A 23126-nucleotide genomic window follows, 5' to 3' on the forward strand; every position below is an offset into this window, starting at 1 on the left:
TAAATCCTTTTTAAATGCATTCAAGGGATATCATCAAATCCCAATGGCAATGCGTGATCAAGATAAAACAGCATTCCACACACCAGATGGAATTTTCTGCTATATAATGATGCCTTTCGGATTAAAGAATGCAGGGGCAACTTACCAGCGCGTAATTGATAAAGCATTTAAAGATCAAATAGGTAAAAATGTAGAAGCTTATGTTGATGACATTGTCATCAAGAGCCATACAGAAGACAGCATGCTCAGAGATACTCTTGAAACGGTTGAATCATTACGAAAGGTCAATATGAAATTGAATCCTAAGAAATGTAATTTTGGTGTAGAAGAAGGTAAATTCTTAGGTTATATTGTTACAGAGAGAGGAATCAAGGCTAATCCAAAAAAGATTCAAGCAATTGAAAATATGATATCTCCTAAAACAAAAAAAAGAAGTTCAAAGCCTGAATGGACGATTAGCAGCTTTAACAAGGTTTTTATCAAGAGCAGCAGATCGATCGTTAAATATGAAGGTTTTAAAAAGTTGTTTGAACAAAAAAGATTTTAAGTGGACAGAGGAAGCAGAAAAAGCTTTTCAGGATATTAAGCAACTCTTGAAAGAATTACCTACTTTAACTGCACCGATAGAAGGAGAAACGTTAATTTTGTATTTGGCTGCGTCCGCAGAGGCCATCAGTTCGGTCTTGATCGCAGAACGAAAGGGAATACAAATGCCTATATACTTTGTCAGTAAAGTATTGTAGCAGAGTGAAGTCAACTATCCACCAATTGAAAAATTGGTGTATGCTTTAACACACACAGCTAGGCGACTCAGGTGATATTTTTAGGCACATTCAATCCGGTTAATGACAGACCAACCGATAAAACATATTTTGAGAAATCCAGAGTCATCAGGACGACTAGCAAAATGGGCAATTGAATTGGGAGAATATGAAATAAATTTTTCGCCTCGACATGCAGTCAAAGGTCAAATTTTGGCAGATTTTTTATTAGAAACAACAGAAAAGGTCGATCATCCGCCAAACGTTACAGCTAGTAATCATGTTTGGGAGTTGCACAATGATGGTGCATCAAGTGAGGAAGGTGTTGGTGCAGGGTTAGTACTTACCAGTCTAGAAGGTGAGGAACACACATATGCATTGCAGTTTTGTTTCTATGCATCAAATAATGAAGCAGAATATGAAGCATTTCTTTCCGGCCTCCGCATAGCGTCCGAAATGGGAATAAAACATTTGCGTGCATATTTCGATTCTCAAATTGTAGCACAACAGGTTAATGGAGCGTTTGAAGCCAAAGACGCCTCTATGAAACAATATTTGCAGTTAGTTGAGAAAATATCAAAACATTTTGAGACCTTAGAGGTCGTGCAGATACCAAGAAATAAAAACAAGAAGGCAGATGGATGTTTTGAGCAAATTAGCAACATTAACATTTGATCATTTGCACAAGAAAGTTTTGGTGGAGGTTTTAAAAGATAAATCGGTTGATGAAAAGATAGTGGTTGCAACAGTTGAAGAAAAGGAATCATGTTGGATAACCCCCTATGTGAAATATTTGCAGGACGGAACATTGGCAATAGATGCCATGGAGGCAAGACGGATAAGAGTTAGTGCACCACTTTATGTCCTGGAAAATGGAATACTTTATAGAAAATCCTTCAGTGGACCAAATTTAAGGTGTTTAACACCACATCAAGCAATTGATGTAGTCAAGGAAATGCATGAGGGATTATGTGCACAGCATTCCGGTTATAGAACTATAGTTGGACGGATTATGCGACAAGGGTATTATTGGTAGTCAATTTACAAAGATACAACAGACGTAATTAAGACATGTGATGCCTGCCAGCGGCATGGAACCGTACAGCGTTTACCCAAGTATGATTTAATTTCAGTATCATCGGCATGGACATTTTGTAAATGGGCAATTGACATAGTAGGCCCCTTCCCAAGAAGTGTAGGAAATGCAAAATTTTTGGTTGTTGCAATTGATTTCTTCAGTAAGTGGGTTGAGGCGAAGGTATTAGCTAAAATAACTGGTGAAAATATCAAGAAATTCGTATGGAGCGATATCGTGTGCAGATATGGATTACCGAATGAAATTGTCAGTGACAATGGAAAACATTTTGTAGATAACCCATTCAGAAGTTGGTGTGAAGAACTAAATATCAAACAAACATTTACCTCAGTCCGCACCCACAGGCCAATGGGCAGGTCGAAGTGACAAATAAAGAAATTGTAGCCGGCATAAAGGCTAGTTTGGGTTTGAGTCAGACTAAGTGGGTAGATGAAGTGCCATATGTATTGTGGGCTCACCGCACAACGCCAAAATGAAGCACGGGTGAAACATCATTCAGTTTGGTATATGGCACTGAGGCAGTGATACCAGCTGAAATCCGTGTACCAACACAAAGGATTTTGGCATTCGATACATAAAATAATTCATCCATTTTACGTGAAAACTTGAATTTATTGGAAGAAAGGCGAATCATGGCCGCCATCCATCAAGCGGATGCAAAACAGAAAATGGCAAAATATTATAATAAGCGGGTCAGATATGTGCAATTTAAAGAGGGGGATTTGGTGTTACGTGATAATGAGGTGAGTAGGCAAGAAAAACAAGGGAAACTAGGGCCACAATGGGAAGGCCCATCTAAAATTACAAAGGCACATCCTAATGGGTCATATACCCTCTCGGCGCCCTCCGGAGAAGAAATTCCACGAACATGGAATGCAATGAATTTAAAGAAATTTTATGCGTAGTATTGCATGTTCGAATAGCTTGATCAACTATTTAGAACATGAGATGCAATCATAAATGTAAAAATTTCTTTAAAGAAATAAGAATTCAGAAATATTTCTTATGACATACTATTCATGATTTTTATCCGGCCAAGGATTTTATATCAGATGTCACAATACAGTGTGACATCCCTGCCCACAAAAGAGAAGTTTTTTCCTCGGTGGCAGAAGTTCAATCAGAAACAAAAGGTTGAAATGGCAGTGGATAAACGTAGAAATCCACTGAACATCCAGACAATAGAGTGTATCTACGACCGTCATGACGTAAAAATTATGCAAACAGTATATGACTAGTCATAATTTTGATTGTTCCAATCAAACATATAAAGCTTTGACAAATTATCAGCAAAGTAAAAAACATTTATATACATTATATAATTAACAGATAACACAAGCAATACAGATTATAACTTCAAATTTAGAACATCGTCTACCGATGTAACAGCATTATTACACTAATTCTCTAATTCAGGAAAAGACAGATGTTCTAATTCATCACCAAGCACTTTAAGTCTATCTTCTGCATTTGGCTTTAGTTGAGATATAAGAGATTAGGGCAATGACTTTGGAAAATCAGGTATATCATTTTTTAATCTCTCAAGAAACCGTATCCGGTCAGCGTCTAGAGCAACAGTTATAAATTTGTTGAACGACTTAGTTAATTTCTCAGAAGTGAAGGCATTCTTCACAATTTTTGGAATACCTTCCATCAGACGCCTGGTCTCACCCTTGCTTAACTCCAGTTGTTCCTTCAACGATGTTTCAGATTGAGTTAAGGACATTTCAGACCGAGTTAGCATATCAATTTTATGCAGATACCATTTTTCCTTGGTTGCCATTTGAACATAGTGAGACGACCCGACCCAATCCATCTGGATGAAGTCGTCAATATCTGGTCCCATTGCGATGATCGACTCCAAGTAAGGTCTTTAATATGGGCAAATGCACAGCGGAAGACTTAATTCGTACCTGGGAATAACATGCTTTAAAAAGTCAACATAAAGTTGGTGAGATATATAGGTTTGATGCTAGCAGCGTTATAACTATGGACCACAAGATTTCATATGTAAACATTTAAATAAAAATATTCTAAGTGGTTGAGCACTTGGTAACCATACTTAACATTTAATCACGTCGCATATTCCCTTTATTATGAAATCTTACTACACTGTACCAAGTATAGTCACGAAACGAAGTACTGTGCAACCGTTGAATACTGGTCGTCCAGTCCGGTTGGGGTTGTCAGGCCCGATAGATCTATCAACAGGATTCGCGTTTACAATACCGCTGTAAATAATAGTTACCAAGCTACAGGGAAGTATGCCAGTGGTACAACTCAACGTAGAATTTATTTTTGATCACTTGTGTCCATAACGTAAATCATTTATAAAAACAGCGCATGTATTCTCAGCCCAAAAATATTTAGAGATTAAAAGGGATCTATATACTCACCAAATGTATTTTGTAGTAAAAATACATATAACATCATTGAACACGTATAAGGTTGGCCTCGGATTCACGAACCTATATTCATTTATATATATTAATACATGTAATGGAAATTAAATAGTTTCAACTATTAATTATATAGCTTTTAAATAATTAGTGTTGTAGTGATTTGATTAAATTCTAATTAAAATTTATCTACATTATATATTTATATATATTATATTTTCAGTCATATCTTATATATTTATTTTATAACACTATTAATATTTAAACCCGTAGTTAAATTTAAATTACATATAATAATTATATTTTAAATAGAGAATAGTTGTTGTAATAATAATGGTAATAATAGTTTATAATATTCATAAATTAATAATAATATCAACTTTAAATAAAAAAATGATAATATTAATAATAAAAATAATAACAATCCTAATAATAATAATAATAATGATAGTTTTGATAAAAATAAAATGATAGTTTTTTTAATAGTATTGACATTAAAGTATACCTTTGTGGTATTAAAAAGAATACACCTGCCCAAGACGGGACTCGAACCCACGACCTCCTGTTCACTCCCATACACTCTGAACCATTCGACCAAGGTCAATTTTCTTATAGAACTAGGATTCTAATTTTATTAAACCGTTAACAATCGCAGAGTAGTGGTCCATACAAAACTCGACCCAATAGGCCCATGTTTCCACAACAAGATTTTCGGCCCAATCCTTTTCTCAGTCCAAAACACGTTTTAGTTTCATTTACAAAGGGTTTCTGTTAAACTCCAATTTATTAACCTATCTTTCTAGGATTCGATTCTTTAGAGACCCTACCATAAACTCATACTCCACTAACATATCTAGTTGTCTATTAGCTGTCTTCATTAGTTTAAGTTGATAAGTGACTAAGATACAAATCATCATCTTTCTTGTTTCATTACGTTCCTTTCTCGTAAAAAATAATAATAATAATATAGAGGCTGCAGCTGCCGTTCGAACTATAGCTACAGACCAGCCAATGGTTCACGTTTGTATACCAGATGCGATAACTGTAAGAGGTTGAAGACCGTAACAGTTTGATTGTGGGGTCGTGGTTATCGAAAACAGGTGCAGATTAGATGGTATGTTCGTAGGTTTTTTTTAATGGTGGTTATAGTGATGATGGGTTTACGGAAGAGAATAGGAGAGAGGTATATAGAGAGGGAAGTGGTCGTAATTGATGGCGAATTGAAGTGGTTGTGGTGGCCGCCGGTTATGGTGGTGTGGAGACTAGTTGTTATAAAGAAGAAGGAAAGGAGAAAGATGATGATTAGGGTGGTGACCCGTTGTCATGGATTTCGAAGATTGCAGCAATATCGAAAATAGGAGATGTTGGTGACTGTTTTTGAGCAAAAGAGAATCAGGAACAGAAGGAAACCGATAGCATAAAATGGTGAACCGTTTACGATTGGCTTGGTTGGTGGTGGATCACGATGATCATGGTAGAGTGGTTATAGTGATCGAAGGCTAGTTGTAGGTTGAAGGTAATCGATGGTGGTTTGTTTGAGGTGATCATAGGTTTGGTCATTCGTAAAAAAAAATGAAAAATGTACATAGTTGTAGATGTAGGATTAATACGAAATTGAATGATTGATGATAGATGTCGAATATAAATAGAGATTTGTTCGAGACCAGACAGAAATTCACAAGTGAAACAGTAGAAGAAGAAAAAGAGTATGAAGATAAAAAAAATGATCTGTGTATATACTCCTATATATCTGTCCTCTTTCTTTATATCATTTATTTGATATAAGATTTATATTACATATCTTAAAAAAAAATATACTGGTTAATATTACTACTAATGATCAACATTTTATCATAATAACATTAATAAGAATGATAAGAATAATAATTATTAAGTATAACGTTAATAAAAAAAATATAAGTTGTATTAATATAACAATAATTTTATTAATATTAATATTAATATTGATAATAATAAGTAATAATAAGAATAGTAATAATTATTAATAAAAATAATGATGTAAGTAAAAGTTCCAATAAGTCACAATATTAGGGTTTTTAATGAAATTGTCAATAATAAGATTACAAATGATATTTATAATAATACTAGTTTTTAATAATAACATTAGTAATAATAATATTTGTATATTAAATATTTAAAGAAGCACAATAATATTAATCCTACAAATATTAATATCTGATATCAGTAATAATAATAATACTAACATTAATCACAATATTATAATTTCTAATTTCAAATCATTGTATGTATTTACATATATATATATATATATATATATATATATATATACATATTCATTTACAACAATTGTTCGTGAATCGTTGGTATTGGTCGAAGTGTAACTAATTATCCGAATATAGATTTCAAATTTTCTAGACTCAAAATTACAGATTTTGCTTATCGTGTCGGAAACATATAAAGTTTAAGGTTTAAATTTGGTCGGAAATTTCTGGGTCGTTACACATAGCGCGCCTCTGCATCATTTTTAGCGGCAACAGCAGCCTGTAGTTCAAGTTGGGCAATTTTCAATGCCTCTGCTTCTTTTTCAATTTTTTCCGATTTTTCACGATGTATTTGATCAGAACGCTCCAAACGCTTCAAATTATTGAATTTAGATGCAATATTCCAAATAATGCCTTGTGCTTGACATTTTCGAGCATCACCATCAGATAAACTCTCAAAGAATTTGATAAGTGAAGGCGACAGCATCGCTTCAAGATACTTCATAAAATCCTCATAATTACCAGGAGGACCAGCTAAGAGAGTTGTTAAACCATTAGTATCTAAGTTGGGAATGCTTATTTGTGAACTGCTTTCCCCTGTTCTGCTACGCTGAGCCGGAGGCGGAAGAGAAAGTTTCTTCTGTGCTTCTTCTCTCGCTGCCAGGGCTGAATTAAAATAACAGTTGTTATTCAAGAAGTTTTTCCAATCCAGAAAAGAAGATTCACAATTCAATATTGCATATTTATCAGGATCAACATTATAATAGCCACCATTGCTAGGCATATGGAAAAAGCAATAAAGGTTTTCTTCTGCTATTGATTCAAAAGAGAAGTTACCAGCAGCACGGCGTTTCCTCGAATTTGCTCGATTTAAAGGAACATCATCCTCATCTTCAAGCTCATTTTCACACAAACTATTTTCGAGCGTCTGATAAGCCAATTTTTCAGATCTAAATTGCAGATCATTGAATCTGGTGTAACACAGAGCGACGAGCGGAGTAATCACTGAAAAACATAAGAACACAGTAATTATTATTTATTTTACAGATAATAACTATAGATAACCAAATCTTAATCAAATTATACCTTTATTTTTCACCATAACAATGGCACAACCGCGTGTTTCTGCGTCCCATTCAGCATTAAGGGAGCATAGAGAGAGCATATGTTCTGGATAATGACGGTTTGGAATCTTCTCTTTTTTAATCACATTTAATACTTTTCGTTCTTCAGATGTTAACCTTGGATGAATAACTTTGGGAGGATCAAACGATGTATGCCAATAGCTAGATTGCAGGCAATCATTGGGGATAACTACGCTATTAATAAAGAAGAATGTACTCAGCCAATTCTCATTTGTCTCAACAGAATTAAGCAAAAACCCATCCAGAGTAAGACAAAACCATCCATTATCATAACGTTTTATGGTTGCAAGATTAGAAAAAACACGAACAGAGGGGGTAATATCTCGAGCCATACAATACATCTCGAACAACATGATCTTACGAATGGACATAGGCTCAAATTGTCCAACGCTAATGCCATAAAAGCAGCAAACATCTAGGTAAAATTTGGTAAAAGGAATACGAAGGTGTGAAAAATAAAAAGCACGGCCGTAAATAGCAACTTTTCCAATAGGAGGGTGACAGGCAGGATCATGTGGGCCTGGAACAATAGCATCCGCCCCAAAAAATTTGGGAAAAGCAATTCTGACACGATCGAGGTACATCGAAGAAATTCTGCTTGGAACATCTTCGACATTATAAATAGCCATCGATTGAGAAGTTAAGAGGGGAATTTTATGACAGAATTTTAAGGTAGATGAAGGGAATAAATTCATATTGAAGTAAATGTGATACATTAAAAGATTGGGTTTTAAATAGCAAACAGAAGATGAACAGTTGACGGTTAATCGCATGGTTGAAGTGCCCCACGTGTCAGACGTAAAAAATGCGGGAGAAGTAAATTTAATTGAAAATGAAATTCAAATTTTAAAAAGGTACTATCTGGTCATGATCAAAAAAGTAACTGACATAGCAGAAAAAAGTTCAGCTACAGCAGATTCTTGTTCCCGAGGAAAAGGCATTACTTATTTTTTAGTTTAATGACTTTATTTTTTTACAAAAATAAAGACTTTAAACTGGGGGACTTAATGGTGTATCCTAGGAGATACACGCATAAAAACATCATTTTATACAGAAAACTCGATCAAAGAGCACAAGACATAATGAAATTTGGCAGTTTTTGAAATTTGCCGCCCAGCGTTCAGCAGGCCGCTCAGCGTCAAGCGTAAGCCCTGCATGAAATGTCCCGTTCTTATTTATTAAAAATGTTCCATATTAATTGATTTCGTTGCGAGGTTTTGACCTCTATATGAGACGTTTTTCAAAGACTGCATTCATTTTAAAACAAACCATAACCTTTATTTCATCAATAAAGGTTTAAAAAGCTTTACGTAGATTATCAAATAATGATAATCTAAAATATCCTGTTTACACACGACCATTACATAATGGTTTACAATACAAATATGTTACAACAAAATAAGTTTCTTGAATGCAGTTTTTACACAATATCATACAAGCATGGACTCTAAATCTCGTCCTTATTTAAGTATGCGACAGCGGAAGCTCTTAATAATCACCTGAGAATAAACATGCTTAAAACGTCAACAAAAATGTTGGTGAGTTATAGGTTTAACCTATATATATCAAATCATAATAATAGACCACAAGATTTCATATTTCAATACACATCCCATACATAGAGATAAAAATCAGTCATATGGTGAACACCTGGTTACCGACATTAACAAGATGCATATATAAGAATATCCCCATCATTCCGGGACACCCTTCGGATATGATATAAATTTTGAAGTACTAAAGCATCCGGTACTTTGGATGGGGTTTGTTAGGCCCAATAGATCTATCTTTAGGATTCGCGTCAATTAGGGTGTCTGTTCCCTAATTCTTAGATTACCAGACTTTATAAAAGGGGCATATTCGATTTCGATAATTCAACCATAGAATGTAGTTTCACGTACTTGTGTCTATTTTGTAAATCATTTATAAAACCTGCATGTATTCTCATCCTAAAAGTATTAGATTTTAAAAGTGGGACTATAACTCACTTTCACAGATTTTTACTTCGTCGGGAAGTAAGACTTGGCCACTGGTTGATTCACGAACCTATAACAATATATACATATATATCAAAGTATGTTCAAAATATATTTACAACACTTTTAATATATTTTGATGTTTTAAGTTTATTAATTCAGCTGTCCTCGTTAGTAACCTACAACTAGTTGTCCACAGTTAGATGTACAGAAATAAATAGATAAATATTATCTTGAATCAATCCACGACCCAGTGTATACGTATCTCAGTATTGATCACAACTCAAACTATATATATTTTGGAATCAACCTCAACCCTGTATAGCTAACTCCAACATTCACATATAGAGTGTCTATGGTTGTTCCGAAATATATATAGATGTGTCGACATGATAGGTCAAAACATTGTATACGTGTCTATGGTATCTCAAGATTACATAATATACAATACAAGTTGATTAAGTTATGGTTGGAATAGATTTGTTACCAATTTTCACGTAGCTAAAATGAGAAAAATTATCCAATCTTGTTTTACCCATAACTTCTTCATTTTAAATCCGTTTTGAGTGAATCAAATTGCTATGGTTTCATATTGAACTCTATTTTATGAATCTAAACAGAAAAAGTATAGGTTTATAGTCAGAAAAATAAGTTACAAGTAGTTTTTGTAAAGGTAGTCATTTCAGTCGAAAGAACGACGTCTAGATGACCATTTTAGAAAACATACTTCCACTTTGAGTTTAACCATAATTTTTGGATATAGTTTCATGTTCATAATAAAAATCATTTTCTCAGAATAACAACTTTTAAATCAAAGTTTATCATAGTTTTTAATTAACTAACCCAAAACAGCCCGCGGTGTTACTACGATGGCGTAAATCCGGTTTTACGGTGTTTTTCGTGTTTCCAGGTTTTAAATCATTAAGTTAGCATATCATATAGATATAGAACATGTGTTTAGTTGATTTTAAAAGTCAAGTTAGAAGGATTAACTTTTGTTTGCGAACAAGTTTAGAATTAACTAAACTATGTTCTAGTGATTACAAGTTTAAACCTTCGAATAAGATAGTTTTATATATATGAATCGAATGATGTTATGAACATCATTACTACCTCAAGTTTAGTAGGTAAACCTACTGGAAGTGACAAGAAATTATCTAGCTTCAAAGGATCTTGGATGGCTTGAAAGTTCTTGAAGTAGGATCATGACACAAAAACAAGTTCAAGTAAGATTTTTACTCGAATTAAGATAGTTTATAGTTATAGAAATTGAATCAAAGTTTGAATATGAATATTACCTTGAATAAGAAAGATAACCTACTTTATATAACAAAGGTTTCTTGATCTTAGATGATTACTTGGAATGGATTAGAAAGCTTGGAAGTAAATTAGTAAACTTGAAGGGATTTTTGAAGTGTTCTTGAAGTGTTCTTCCTATGATGATTATAGCTTGATTCTTGAAGTGATTTTTGATGAAGATGATGATTAACTACTGGAAAAATACGTTTATAATAGTGTGTGTGTGTGTTGAGAGAGAATTAGAAAGAGAATTGGAAGTGAAATGGAGTGAATGATGAGTGGTAATTGGTGAGTGGTGAGTGGGGTTAAAAGGAGTTCTAGTTAGTTGACTAGCTCATGGTAGAAGTTAAAATTGATTAGCCATACATGACATAATCAAGAGTGGAATCCCATGCTAGTTCCTATTGGTATATACTCATAGTAAGTACATTTTGAAGCTGTGTATAATACGGGTAAGAATACGACTAGAATTCTTGATGAAAGAAAAGAATGGAAAAGTAACTGTAACCATTTTTGTTAAGTATGAGTGTTTTGATATATGTCTTGAAGTCTTCCAAAAGTATTTTAATACATCTAAATACACTACATGTATATACATTTTAACTGAGTCGTTAAGTCATCGTTAGTCGTTACATGTAAGTGTTGTTTTGAAACCTTTAAGTTAACGATCTCAATTAATGTTGTTAACCCATTGTTTATTATATCTAACGAGATGTTAAATTATTATATTATCATGATATTATGATATATTAATATATCTTAATATGATATATATACATTTAAATGTCGTTACAATGATAATCGTTACATATATGTCTCGTTACGAAATCCTTAAGTTAGTAGTCTTGTTTATATGTATATAACTCATTGTTAATATACTTATGGAGATACTTACTTATCATAATCTCATGTTAACCATATGTATATCCATATATATATCGTCATGTCGTTTTTACAAGTTTTAACGTTCGTGAATCGCCGGTCAACTTGGGTGGTCAATTGTCTATATGAAACATATTTAAATTAATCAAGTCTTAACAAGTTTGATTGCTTAACATGTTGGAAACATTTAATCATGTAAATATCAATCTCAATTAATATATATAAACATGGAAAAGTTCGGGTCACTACAGTACCTACCCGTTAAATAAATTTCGTCCCGAAATTTTAAGCTGTTGAAGGTGTTGACGAATCTTCTGGAAATAGATGCGGGTATTTCTTCTTCATCTGATCTTCACGCTCCCAGGTGAACTCGGGTCCTCTACGAGCATTCCATCGAACCTTAACAATTGGTATCTTGTTTTGCTTAAGTCTTTTAACCTCACGATCCATTATTTCGACGGGTTCTTCGATGAATTGGAGTTTTTCGTTGATTTGGATTTCATCTAACGGAATAGTGAGATCTTCTTTAGCAAAACATTTCTTCAAATTCGAGACGTGGAAAGTGTTATGTACAGCCGCGAGTTGTTGAGGTAACTCAAGTCGGTAAGCTACTGGTCCGACATGATCAATAATCTTGAATGGTCCAATATACCTTGGATTTAATTTCCCTCGTTTACCAAATCGAACAACGCCTTTCCAAGGTGCAACTTTAAGCATGACCATCTCTCCAATTTCAAATTCTATATCTTTTCTTTTAATGTCAGCGTAGCTCTTTTGTCGACTTTGGGCGGTTTTCAACCGTTGTTGAATTTGGATGATCTTCTCGGTAGTTTCTTGTATAATCTCCGGACCCAAAATCTGTCTATCCCCCACTTCACTCCAACAAATCGGAGACCTGCACTTTCTACCATAAAGTGCTTCAAACGGCGCCATCTCAATGCTTGAATGGTAGCTGTTGTTGTAGGAAAATTCTGCTAATGGTAGATGTCGATCCCAACTGTTTCCGAAATCAATAACACATGCTCGTAGCATGTCTTCAAGCGTTTGTATCGTCCTTTCGCTCTGCCCATCAGTTTGTTGATGATAGGCAGTACTCATGTCATGACGAGTTCCTAATGCTTGCTGTAATGTCTGCTAGAATCTTGAAATAAATCTGCCATCCCTATCAGAGATAATAGAGATTGGTATTCCATGTCTGGAGATGACTTCCTTCAAATACAGTCGTGCTAACTTCTCCATCTTGTCATCTTCTCTTATTGGCAGGAAATGTGCTGATTTGGTGAGACGATCAACTATTACCCAAATAGTATCAAAACCACTTGCAGTCCTTGGCAATTTAGTGATGAAATCCATGGTAATGTTTTCCCATTTCCATTCCGGGATTTCGGGTTGTTGAAGTAGTCCTGATGGTTTCTGATGCTCAGCTTTGACCTTAGAACACGTCAAACATTCTCCTACGTATTTAGCAACATCGGCTTTCATACCCGGCCACCAAAAATATTTCCTGAGATCCTTGTACATCTTCCCCGTTCCAGGATGTATTGAGTATCTGGTTTTATGAGCTTCTCTAAGTACCATTTCTCTCATATCTCCAAATTTTGGTACCCAAATCCTTTCAGCCCTATACCGGGTTCCGTCTTCCCGAATATTAAGATGTTTCTCCGATCCTTTGGGTATTTCATCCTTTAAATTTCCCTCTTTTAAAACTCCTTGTTGCGCCTCCTTTATTTGAGTAGTAAGGTTATTATGAATCATTATATTCATAGATTTTACTCGAATGGGTTCTCTGTCCTCCCTGCTCAAGGCATCGGCTACCACATTTGCCTTCCCCGGGTGGTAACGAATCTCAAAGTCGTAATCATTCAATAATTCAATCCACCTACGCTGCCTCATATTCTGTTGTTTCTGATTAAATATGTGTTGAAGACTTTTGTGGTCGGTATATATAATACTTTTGACCCCATATAAGTAGTGCCTCCAAGTCTTTAATGCAAAAACAACAGCGCCTAATTCCAAATCATGCGTCGTATAATTTTGTTCGTGAATCTTCAATTGTCTAGACGCATAAGCAATCACCTTCGTTCGTTGCATTAATACACAACTGAGACCTTGCTTTGATGCGTCACAATAAATCACAAAATCATCATTCCCTTCAGGCAATGACAATATAGGTGCCGTAGTTAGCTTTTTCTTCAATAACTGAAACGCTTTCTCTTGTTCATCATTCCATTCAAATTTCTTCCCTTTATGCGTTAATGCAGTCAAGGGTTTTGCTATTCTGGAAAAGTCTTGGATGAACCTTCTGTAGTAACCAGCTAGTCCTAAAAACTGGCGTATGTGTTTCGGAGTTTTCGGGGTTTCCCACTTTTCAACAGTTTCTATCTTTGCCGGATCCACCTTAATACCTTCTTTGTTCACTATGTGACCGAGGAATTGAACTTCTTCCAACCAAAATGCACACTTTGAAAACTTAGCGTACAATTCTTCCTTCCTCAATACTTCTAACACCTTTCTCAAATGTTCACCGTGTTCTTGGTCATTCTTTGAGTAAATAAGTATGTCATCAATGAAAACAATGACAAACTTGTCAAGGTATGGTCCACACACTCGGTTCATAAGGTCCATGAACACAGCTGGTGCATTAGTTAAACCAAACGGCATGACCATAAACTCGTAATGACCGTAACGTGTTCTGAAAGCAGTCTTTGGAATATCATCTTCTTTCACCCGCATTTGATGATACCCGGAACGTAAGTCAATCTTTGAATAAACAAACGAGCCTTATAGTTGATCAAATAAGTCGTCGATTCTCGGTAGTGGGTAGCGGTTCTTGATGGTAAGTTTGTTCAACTCTCGGTAGTCGATACACAACCTGAATGTACCATCTTTCTTCTTGATAAACAAAACAGGAGCTCCCCACGGTGATGTGCTTGGTCGAATGAAACCACGCTCTAAAAGTTCTTGTAATTGGCTTTGCAGTTCTTTCATCTCGCTGGGTGCGAGTCTGTAAGGAGCACGAGCTATTGGTGCAGCTCCTGGTACAAGATCTATTTGAAATTCAACGGATTGCTGTGGGGGTAATCCCGATAATTCTTTCGGAAATACATCAGAAAATTCTTTTGCAATGGGAACATCATTGATGCTCTTTTCTTCAGTTTGTACTTTCTCAACGTGTGCTAGAACAGCATAGCAACCTTTTCTTATTAGTTTTTGTGCCTTCAAATTACTAATAATATGTAGCTTCGTGTTGCCCTTTTCTCCGTACACCATTAAGGGTTTTCCTTTTTCTCGTATAAAGCGAATTACATTTTTGTAACAAACAATCTCTACTTTCACTTCTTTCAACCAGTCCATACCGATTATCACATCAAAACTCCCTAACTCTACTGGTATCAAATCAATCTTAAATGTTTCGCTAACCAGTTTAATTTCTCGATTCCGACATATATTATCTGCTGAAATTAATTTACCATTTGCTAATTCGAGTAAAAATTTACTATCCAAAGGCTTCAATGGACAACTTAATTTAGCACAAAAATCTCTACTCATATAGCTTCTATCCGCACCCGAATCAAATAAAACGTAAGCAGATTTATTGTCAATAAAAAACGTACCCGTAACAAGCTCCGGGTCTTCCTGTGCCTCTGCCGTATTAATATTGAAAACTCTTCCGCGGCCTTGTCCATTCGTGTTCTCCTGGTTCGGGCAATTTCTAATAATGTGGCCCGGTTTTCCACATTTATAACAAACTACATTGGCATAACTTGCTCCGACACTACTTGCTCTGCCATTACTCGTTCCGACACCATTTGTTCCTTTCGTTCTATTAACCCCTGGTCCGTAGACCTCACACTTCATCGCGCTATGACCATTTCTTTTACACTTGTTGCAAAATTTGGTGCAAAACCCCGAGTGATACTTTTCACACCTTTGGCATAGCTGCTTATGATTGTTGTTGTTGTTGCGGTTATTATTGTTGTTGGGATGATTGTTGTAGTTGCTGTTGTTGTTGTTGTTGTTGTTGTTGTTGTTGGGCCGTTTGTTGTAGTTGCTATTGATGTTGCGATTGTTGGGATAATTGTTGCGATTATTGTTGTAATTGCTGTTGTTGTTGTATTGGTGATTCTTATCACCGTTTTCCTCCCACTTTCTTTTGACTTGCTTCACATTGGCCTCTTCAGCAGTCTGTTCTTCAATTCTTTCTTCAATCTGGTTCACCAGTTTGTGAGCCATTCTACATGCCTGTTGTATGGAGGCGGGCTCGTGTGAACTTATATCTTCTTGGATTCTTTCTGGTAATCCTTTCACAAACGCGTCGATCTTCTCTTCCTCATCTTCGAATGCTCCCGGACACAATAGGCACAATTCTGTGAATCGTCTTTCGTACGTGGTAATATCAAATCCTTGGGTTCGTAACCCTCTAAGTTCTGTCTTGAGCTTATTGACCTCGGTTCTGGGATGGTACTTCTCGTTCATCAAGTGCTTGAATGCTGACCACGGTAGTGTGTACGCATCATCTTGTCCCACTTGCTCTAGATAGGTATTCCACCATGTTAACGCAGAAACTGTGAAGGTATGCGTAGCATACTTCACTTTGTCCTCTTCAGTACACTTACTTATGGTAAACACCGATTCGACCTTCTCGGTCCACCGTTTCAATCCGATCGGTCCTTCGGTTCCATCAAATTCCAAAGGTTTGCAGGCAGTGAATTCTTTGTAGGTGCATCCTACATGATTTCCTGTACTGCCAGATCCAAGGTTATTGTTGGTATGTAGCGCAGCCTGTACTGCGGCTATGCTTGAAGCTAGAAAAGTACGGAATTCCTCTTCATTCATATTCACAGTGTGTCGAGTAGTCGGTGCCATTTCCTTCAAAATAGTCAAATGGAACAAGTTAATCATACAGAATATTAAGAGTAGTTAATAGTATTTCGTAGCATAATATGAACTCATTTATAAAAGCTTTTTCTTCATATTAGCATTTTATAAGTTTAAATTCGGGTAGTACCTACCCGTTAAGTTCATACTTAGTAGCTAATATACAATTCAACTACTACAATTCTATATGAAAAACTGATTGTAATAATATTTCGCGTTCAAACTTTTATACAATATTTTACAAACTTACAATGCCGCTTATTTTACATAAAGCATGAAATATAGCACACAATAACTTTGATACAAGATAGTTGTGAAGATAATTCTAGCTAGTACACAAGTCGTTAAGCAAAGGCAATAAAGACACGTAATTCATACTTCTAGAAACAAGTCATGCATTCTGGTTTTACTAGGACTACTTCCCATCCTTGGTCTTGTGGAACATAACCGTTATGGCCGTTGATAAGACAGCGTGTTGTAACGTCGTCAAAGGGACGAGGGTTATGTAATGACCAACAGTCTCGTAATAACCTAAAAACCTCATTTCTTACCCCAATTACCGACTCCGTCACTTGTGGGAACGTTTTGTTTAATAGTTGTAGCCCGATGTTCTTGTTCTCACTTTGGTGAGAAGCGAACATTACTAACCCGTAAGCATAACATGCTTCTTTATGTTGCATGTTAGCCGCTTTTTCTAAATCACGAAGTCCTATATTCGGATATACTGAGTCAAAATAATTTCTTAACCCGTTGCGTAAAATAGCATTTGGGTTCCCCGCAATATATGCGTCAAAGTAAACACATCGTAACTTATGGATTTCCCAATGTGATATCCCCCATCTTTCGAACGAAAGCCTTTTATAAACCAAGGCATTCTTGGAACGTTCTTCGAATGTCTTACAAACTGATCTCACCTTAAATAGTTGTGCCGAGGAATTCTGACCGACTCTAGACAAGATTTCATCAATCATGTCTCCGGGTAGGTCTCTTAAAATATTGGGTTGTCTATCCATTTTGTGTTTTTATACTGTAAAATAGACAAGAGTTAGATTCATAAAAAAATACTTATTAATACAAGCAATTTTTACATATATCATAAAGCATAAGCACACTATATTACATATATTACACCACACGAATACAACTATCTTATTCCGACTCGCTCGTTTCTTCATGTTCGGTTTTGGTTCGTTTTGCCAAGTTTCTAGGGATATATGATGTTCCCCTAATACGAGCCGTCGTTGTCCACATTGGTTTAGAAAAACCTGGTGGTTTAGAGGTTCCCGGGTCATTGTTACAACTTAAGGACTTTGGGGGTTGACGATACATATAAAGTTCATCGGGGCTGGAATTAGATTTCTCTATTTTTATGCCCTTTCCCTTATTATTTTCTTTTGCCTTTTTAAATTCAGTTGGGGTAATTTCTATAACATCATCGGAATTCTCGTCGGAATCCGATTCATCGGAGAATTGGTAATCCTCCCAATATTTTGCTTCCTTGGCGGAAACACCATTGACCATAATTAACCTTGGTCGGTTGGTTGAGGATTCTCTTTTACTTAACCGTTTTATTATTTCCCCCACCGGTTCTATTTCTTCTTCCGGTTCCGATTCTTCTTCCGGTTCCGATTCTTCTTCCGGTTCCGACTCTTCTTCCGGTTCCTCTTCAGGAACTTGTGAATCAGTCCACGAATCATTCCAATTTACATTTGACTCTTCATTATTATTAGGTGAGTCAATGGGACTTGTTCTAGAGGTAGACATCTATCACATAATATCAAACACGTTAAGAGATTAATATATCACATAATATTCATATGTTAAAAATATATAGTTTCCAACAAAAATGTTAAGCAATCATTTTTAAAGAAAACACGGTCGAAGTCCAGACTCACTAATGCATCCTAACAAACTCGATAAGACACACTAATGCAAATTTTCAGGTTCTCTAAGACCAACACTCGGATACCAACTGAAATGTCCCGTTCTTATTGATTAAAAACGTTCCATATTAATTGATTTCGTTGCGAGGTTTTGACCTCTATATGAGACGTTTTTCAAAGACTGCATTCATTTTAAAACAAACCATAATCTTTATTTCATCAATAAAGGTTTAAAAAGCTTTACGTAGATTATCAAATAATGATAATCTAAAATATCCTGTTTACACACGACCATTACATAATGGTTTACAATACAAATATGTTACAACAAAATAAGTTTCTTGAATGCAGTTTTTACACAATATCATACAAGCATGGACTCTAAATCTCGTCCTTATTTAAGTATGCGACAGCGGAAGCTCTTAATAATCACCTGAGAATAAACATGCTTAAAACGTCAACAAAAATGTTGGTGAGTTATAGGTTTAACCTATATATATCAAATCATAATAATAGACCACAAGATTTCATATTTCAATACACATCCCATACATAGAGATAAAAATCAGTCATATGGTGAACACCTGGTAACCGACATTAACAAGATGCATATATAAGAATATCCCCATCATTCCGGGACACCCTTCGGATATCATATAAATTTCGAAGTAGTAAAGCATCCGGTACTTTGGATGGGGTTTGTTAGGCCCAATAGATCTATCTTTAGGATTCGCGTCAATTAGGGTGTATGTTCCCTAATTCTTAGATTACCAGACTTTATAAAAGGGGCATATTCGATTTCGATAATTCAACCATAGAATGTAGTTTCACGTACTTGTGTCTATTTTGTAAATCATTTATAAAACCTGCATGTATTCTCATCCTAAAAATATTAGATTTTAAAAGTGGGACTATAACTCACTTTCACAGATTTTTACTTCGTCGGGAAGTAAGACTTGGCCACTGGTTGATTCACGAACCTATAACAATATATACATATATATCAAAGTATGTTCAAAATATATTTACAACACTTTTAATATATTTTGATGTTTTAAGTTTATTAAGTCAGCTGTCCTCGTTAGTAACCTACAACTAGTTGTCCACAGTTAGATGTACAGAAATAAATCGATAAATATTATCTTGAATCAATCCAAGACCCAGTGTATACGTATCTCATTATTGATCACAACTCAAACTATATATATTTTGGAATCAACCTCAACCCTGTATAGCTAACTCCAATATTCACATATAGAGTGTCTATGGTTGTTCCGAAATATATATAGATGTGTCGACATGATAGGTCAAAACATTGTATACGTGTCTATGGTATCTCAAGATTACATAATATACAATACAAGTTGATTAAGTTATGGTTGGAATAGATTTGTTACCAATTTTCACGTAGCTAAAATGAGAAAAATTATCCAATCTTGTTTTACCCATAACTTCTTCATTTTAAATCCGTTTTGAGTGAATCAAATTGCTATGGTTTCATATTGAACTCTATTTTATGAATCTAAACAGAAAAAGTATAGGTTTATAGTCAGAAAAATAATTACAAGTAGTTTTTGTAAAGGTAGTCATTTCAGTCGAAAGAACGACGACTAGATGACCATTTTAGAAAACATACTTCCACTTTGAGTTTAACCATAATTTTTGGATATAGTTTCATGTTCATAATAAAAATCATTTTCTCAGAATAACAACTTTTAAATCAAAGTTTATCATAGTTTTTAATTAACTAACCCAAAACAGCCCGCGGTGTTACTACGACGGCGTAAATCCGGTTTTACGGTGTTTTTCGTGTTTCCAGGTTTTAAATCATTAAGTTAGCATATCATATAGATATAGAACATGTGTTTAGTTGATTTTAAAAGTCAAGTTAGAAGGATTAACTTTTGTTTGCGAACAAGTTTAGAATTAACTAAACTATGTTCTAGTGATTACAAGTTTAAACCTTCGAATAAGATAGTTTTATATATATGAATCGAATAATGTTATGAACATCATTACTACCTCAAGTTTAGTAGGTAAACCTACTGGAAGTGACAAGAAATTATCTAGCTTCAAAGGATCTTGGATGGCTTGAAAGTTCTTGAAGTAGGATCATGACACAAAAACAAGTTCAAGTAAGATTTTTACTCGTATTAAGATAGTTTATAGTTATAGAAATTGAATCAAAGTTTGAATATGAATATTACCTTGAATAAGAAAGATAACCTACTGTATATAACAAAGGTTTCTTGATCTTAGATGATTACTTGGAATGGTTTAGAAAGCTTGGAAGTAAATTAGTAAACTTGAAGGGATTTTTGAAGTGTTCTTGAAGTGTTCTTCCTATGATGATTATAGCTTGATTCTTGAAGTGATTTTTGATGAATATGATGATTAACTACTGGAAAATACGTTCATAATAGTGTGTGTGTGTGTGTTGAGAGAGAATTAGAAAGAGAATTAGAAGTGAAATGGAGTGAATGATGAGTGGTAATTGGTGAGTGGTGAGTGGGGTTAAAAGGAGTTCTAGTTAGTTGACTAGCTCATGGTAGAAGTTAAAATTGATTAGTCATACATGACATAATCAAGAGTGGAATCCCATGCTAGTTCCTATTGGTATATACTCATAGTAAGTACATTTTGAAGCTGTGTATAATACGGGTAAGAATACGACTAGAATTCTTGATGAAAGAAAAGAATGGAAAAGTAACTGTAACCATTTTCGTTAAGTATGAGTGTTTTGATATATGTCTTGAAGTCTTCCAAAAGTATTTTAATACATCTAAATACACTACATGTATATACATTTTAACTGATTCGTTAAGTCATCGTTAGTCGTTACATGTAAGTGTTGTTTTGAAACCTTTAAGTTAACGATCTCAATTAATGTTGTTAACCCATTGTTTATTATATCTAATGAGATGTTAAATTATTATATTATCATGATATTATGATATATTAATATATCTTAATATGATATATATACATTTAAATGTCGTTACAACGATAATCGTTACATATATGTCTCGTTTCGAAATCCTTAAGTTAGTAGTCTTGTTTATATGTATATAACTCATTGTTAATATACTTATGGAGATACTTTCTTATCATAATCTCATGTTAACCATATGTATATCCATATATATATCGTCATGTCGTTTTTACAAGTTTTAACGTTCGTGAATCGCCGGTCAACTTGGGTGGTCAATTGTCTATATGAAACATATTTCAATTAATCAAGTCTTAACTAGTTTGATTGCTTACAATGTTGGAAACATTTAATCATGTAAATATCAATCTCAATTAATATATATAAACATAGAAAAGTTCGGGTCACTACACTGCAGGCAGCTTCTATGCATAAGCCCTTTAACTCAGCGCGTGAACGGCACACAGCCACGCCAGCACACGCCACCGACATTTCGGATACTTCACGTAACAGAACCATTTAGTGATTGATACGTGTATCCCGTGAATTTCGGACATTCTACGCCTATAAATAGACCCCCTGGGTCACCACATTTGACATGATTCTGATCTGAACTTCAGTCAGAGAGAAGTACACTTTCTCTCTCACACAGTTCTTTCTCACTCTAAAATAACATTAGCCGCTTAGCAGCAGTGCGCTAGACGGATCATTTCAGACTCATCCACAGATTGATTGAGACCACCCCACAGATCTTATATCTGTGTTCCGGGTCTGCAGAGATTATTTCTCGAGGGCAAACAACAATCAACAGTATACGCCACACGCTGAGCAGCTAATCTTCTGTACTAGTACCTTACAGCCGCTATACGGAAAATCGTACTAACAGTCCCTTTTTGTCCAATCTTCTCGTTTTCACTCAAAATAAACAACGAAAAACGTTGTTGCAAAACTACAACGCGTTTAAAAGGTCCCTTGTTGTCCGATCTTCTCGTTTTCACTTAAAATAAACAACGAAAAACGTTGTTGCAAAACTATAACGCGTTTAAAAGGTCCCTTTTTCTCCGATCTTCTCGTTTTCACTCAAAATAAACAACGAAAAACGTTGTTGCAAAACTATAACGCGTTTAGAAGGTCCCTTTTTGTCCGATCTTCTCGTTTTCACTCAAAATAAACAACGAAAAACGTTGTTGCAAAACTATAACGCGTTTAAAAGGTCCCTTTTTTCCGATCTTCTCGTTTTCACTCAAAATAAACAACGAAAAACGTTGTTGTAAAACTATAACTTGTTTAAAAGGTCCCTTTTTGTCCGATCTTCTCGATTTCACTCAAAATAAACAACAAAAAACGTTGTTGCAAAACTATAACGCGGTTAAAAGGTCTCTTTTTGTCCAATCTTCTTGTTTTCACTCAAAATAAACAACGAAAAACGTTGTTGCAAAACTACAACGCGTTTGAAAGGTCCTTTTTTTCCCGATCTTCTCGTTTTCACTCAAAATAAACAACGAAAAACGTTGTTACAAAACTATAACGTTTTTTAAAAGGTCCCTTTTTGTCCGATCTTCTCGTTTTCACTCAAAATAAACATCGAAAAAAGTTGTTGCAAAACTATAACGTGTTTAAAAGGTCCCTTTTTGT

The 23126-nt window shown here is 34.9% G+C and overlaps 1 protein-coding gene across 1 annotated transcript; it reads left to right on the forward strand.

Moving 5' to 3' along the window:
• The first annotated feature begins 845 nt into the window (after positions 1-845).
• Positions 846-2223, forward strand: LOC139841701 (uncharacterized). Its single transcript, XM_071831905.1, has 3 exons — positions 846-1321; positions 1371-1761; positions 1849-2223. Exons 1-3 carry the CDS (start codon positions 846-848, stop codon positions 2221-2223), a joined length of 1242 nt encoding a protein of 413 aa, XP_071688006.1.
• The last annotated feature ends 20903 nt before the right edge of the window (positions 2224-23126 follow it).

Source organism: Rutidosis leptorrhynchoides, chromosome 4 (genome assembly GCF_046630445.1).
Source record: "Rutidosis leptorrhynchoides isolate AG116_Rl617_1_P2 chromosome 4, CSIRO_AGI_Rlap_v1, whole genome shotgun sequence".
NCBI classification, from domain to species: domain Eukaryota; kingdom Viridiplantae; phylum Streptophyta; class Magnoliopsida; order Asterales; family Asteraceae; genus Rutidosis; species Rutidosis leptorrhynchoides.

Coding starts and splice junctions, on each gene's coding strand:
- LOC139841701 (XM_071831905.1), top strand. CDS start 846: ATGACAGACCAACCGATAAAACATATTTTGAGAAATCCAGAGTCATCA. Junction 1,322..1,370: donor TCTATGAAACAATATTTGCA/GTTAGTTGAGAA, acceptor GAGGTCGTGCAG/ATACCAAGAAATAAAAACAA. Junction 1,762..1,848: donor ATTCCGGTTATAGAACTATA/GTTGGACGGATT, acceptor GATGCCTGCCAG/CGGCATGGAACCGTACAGCG.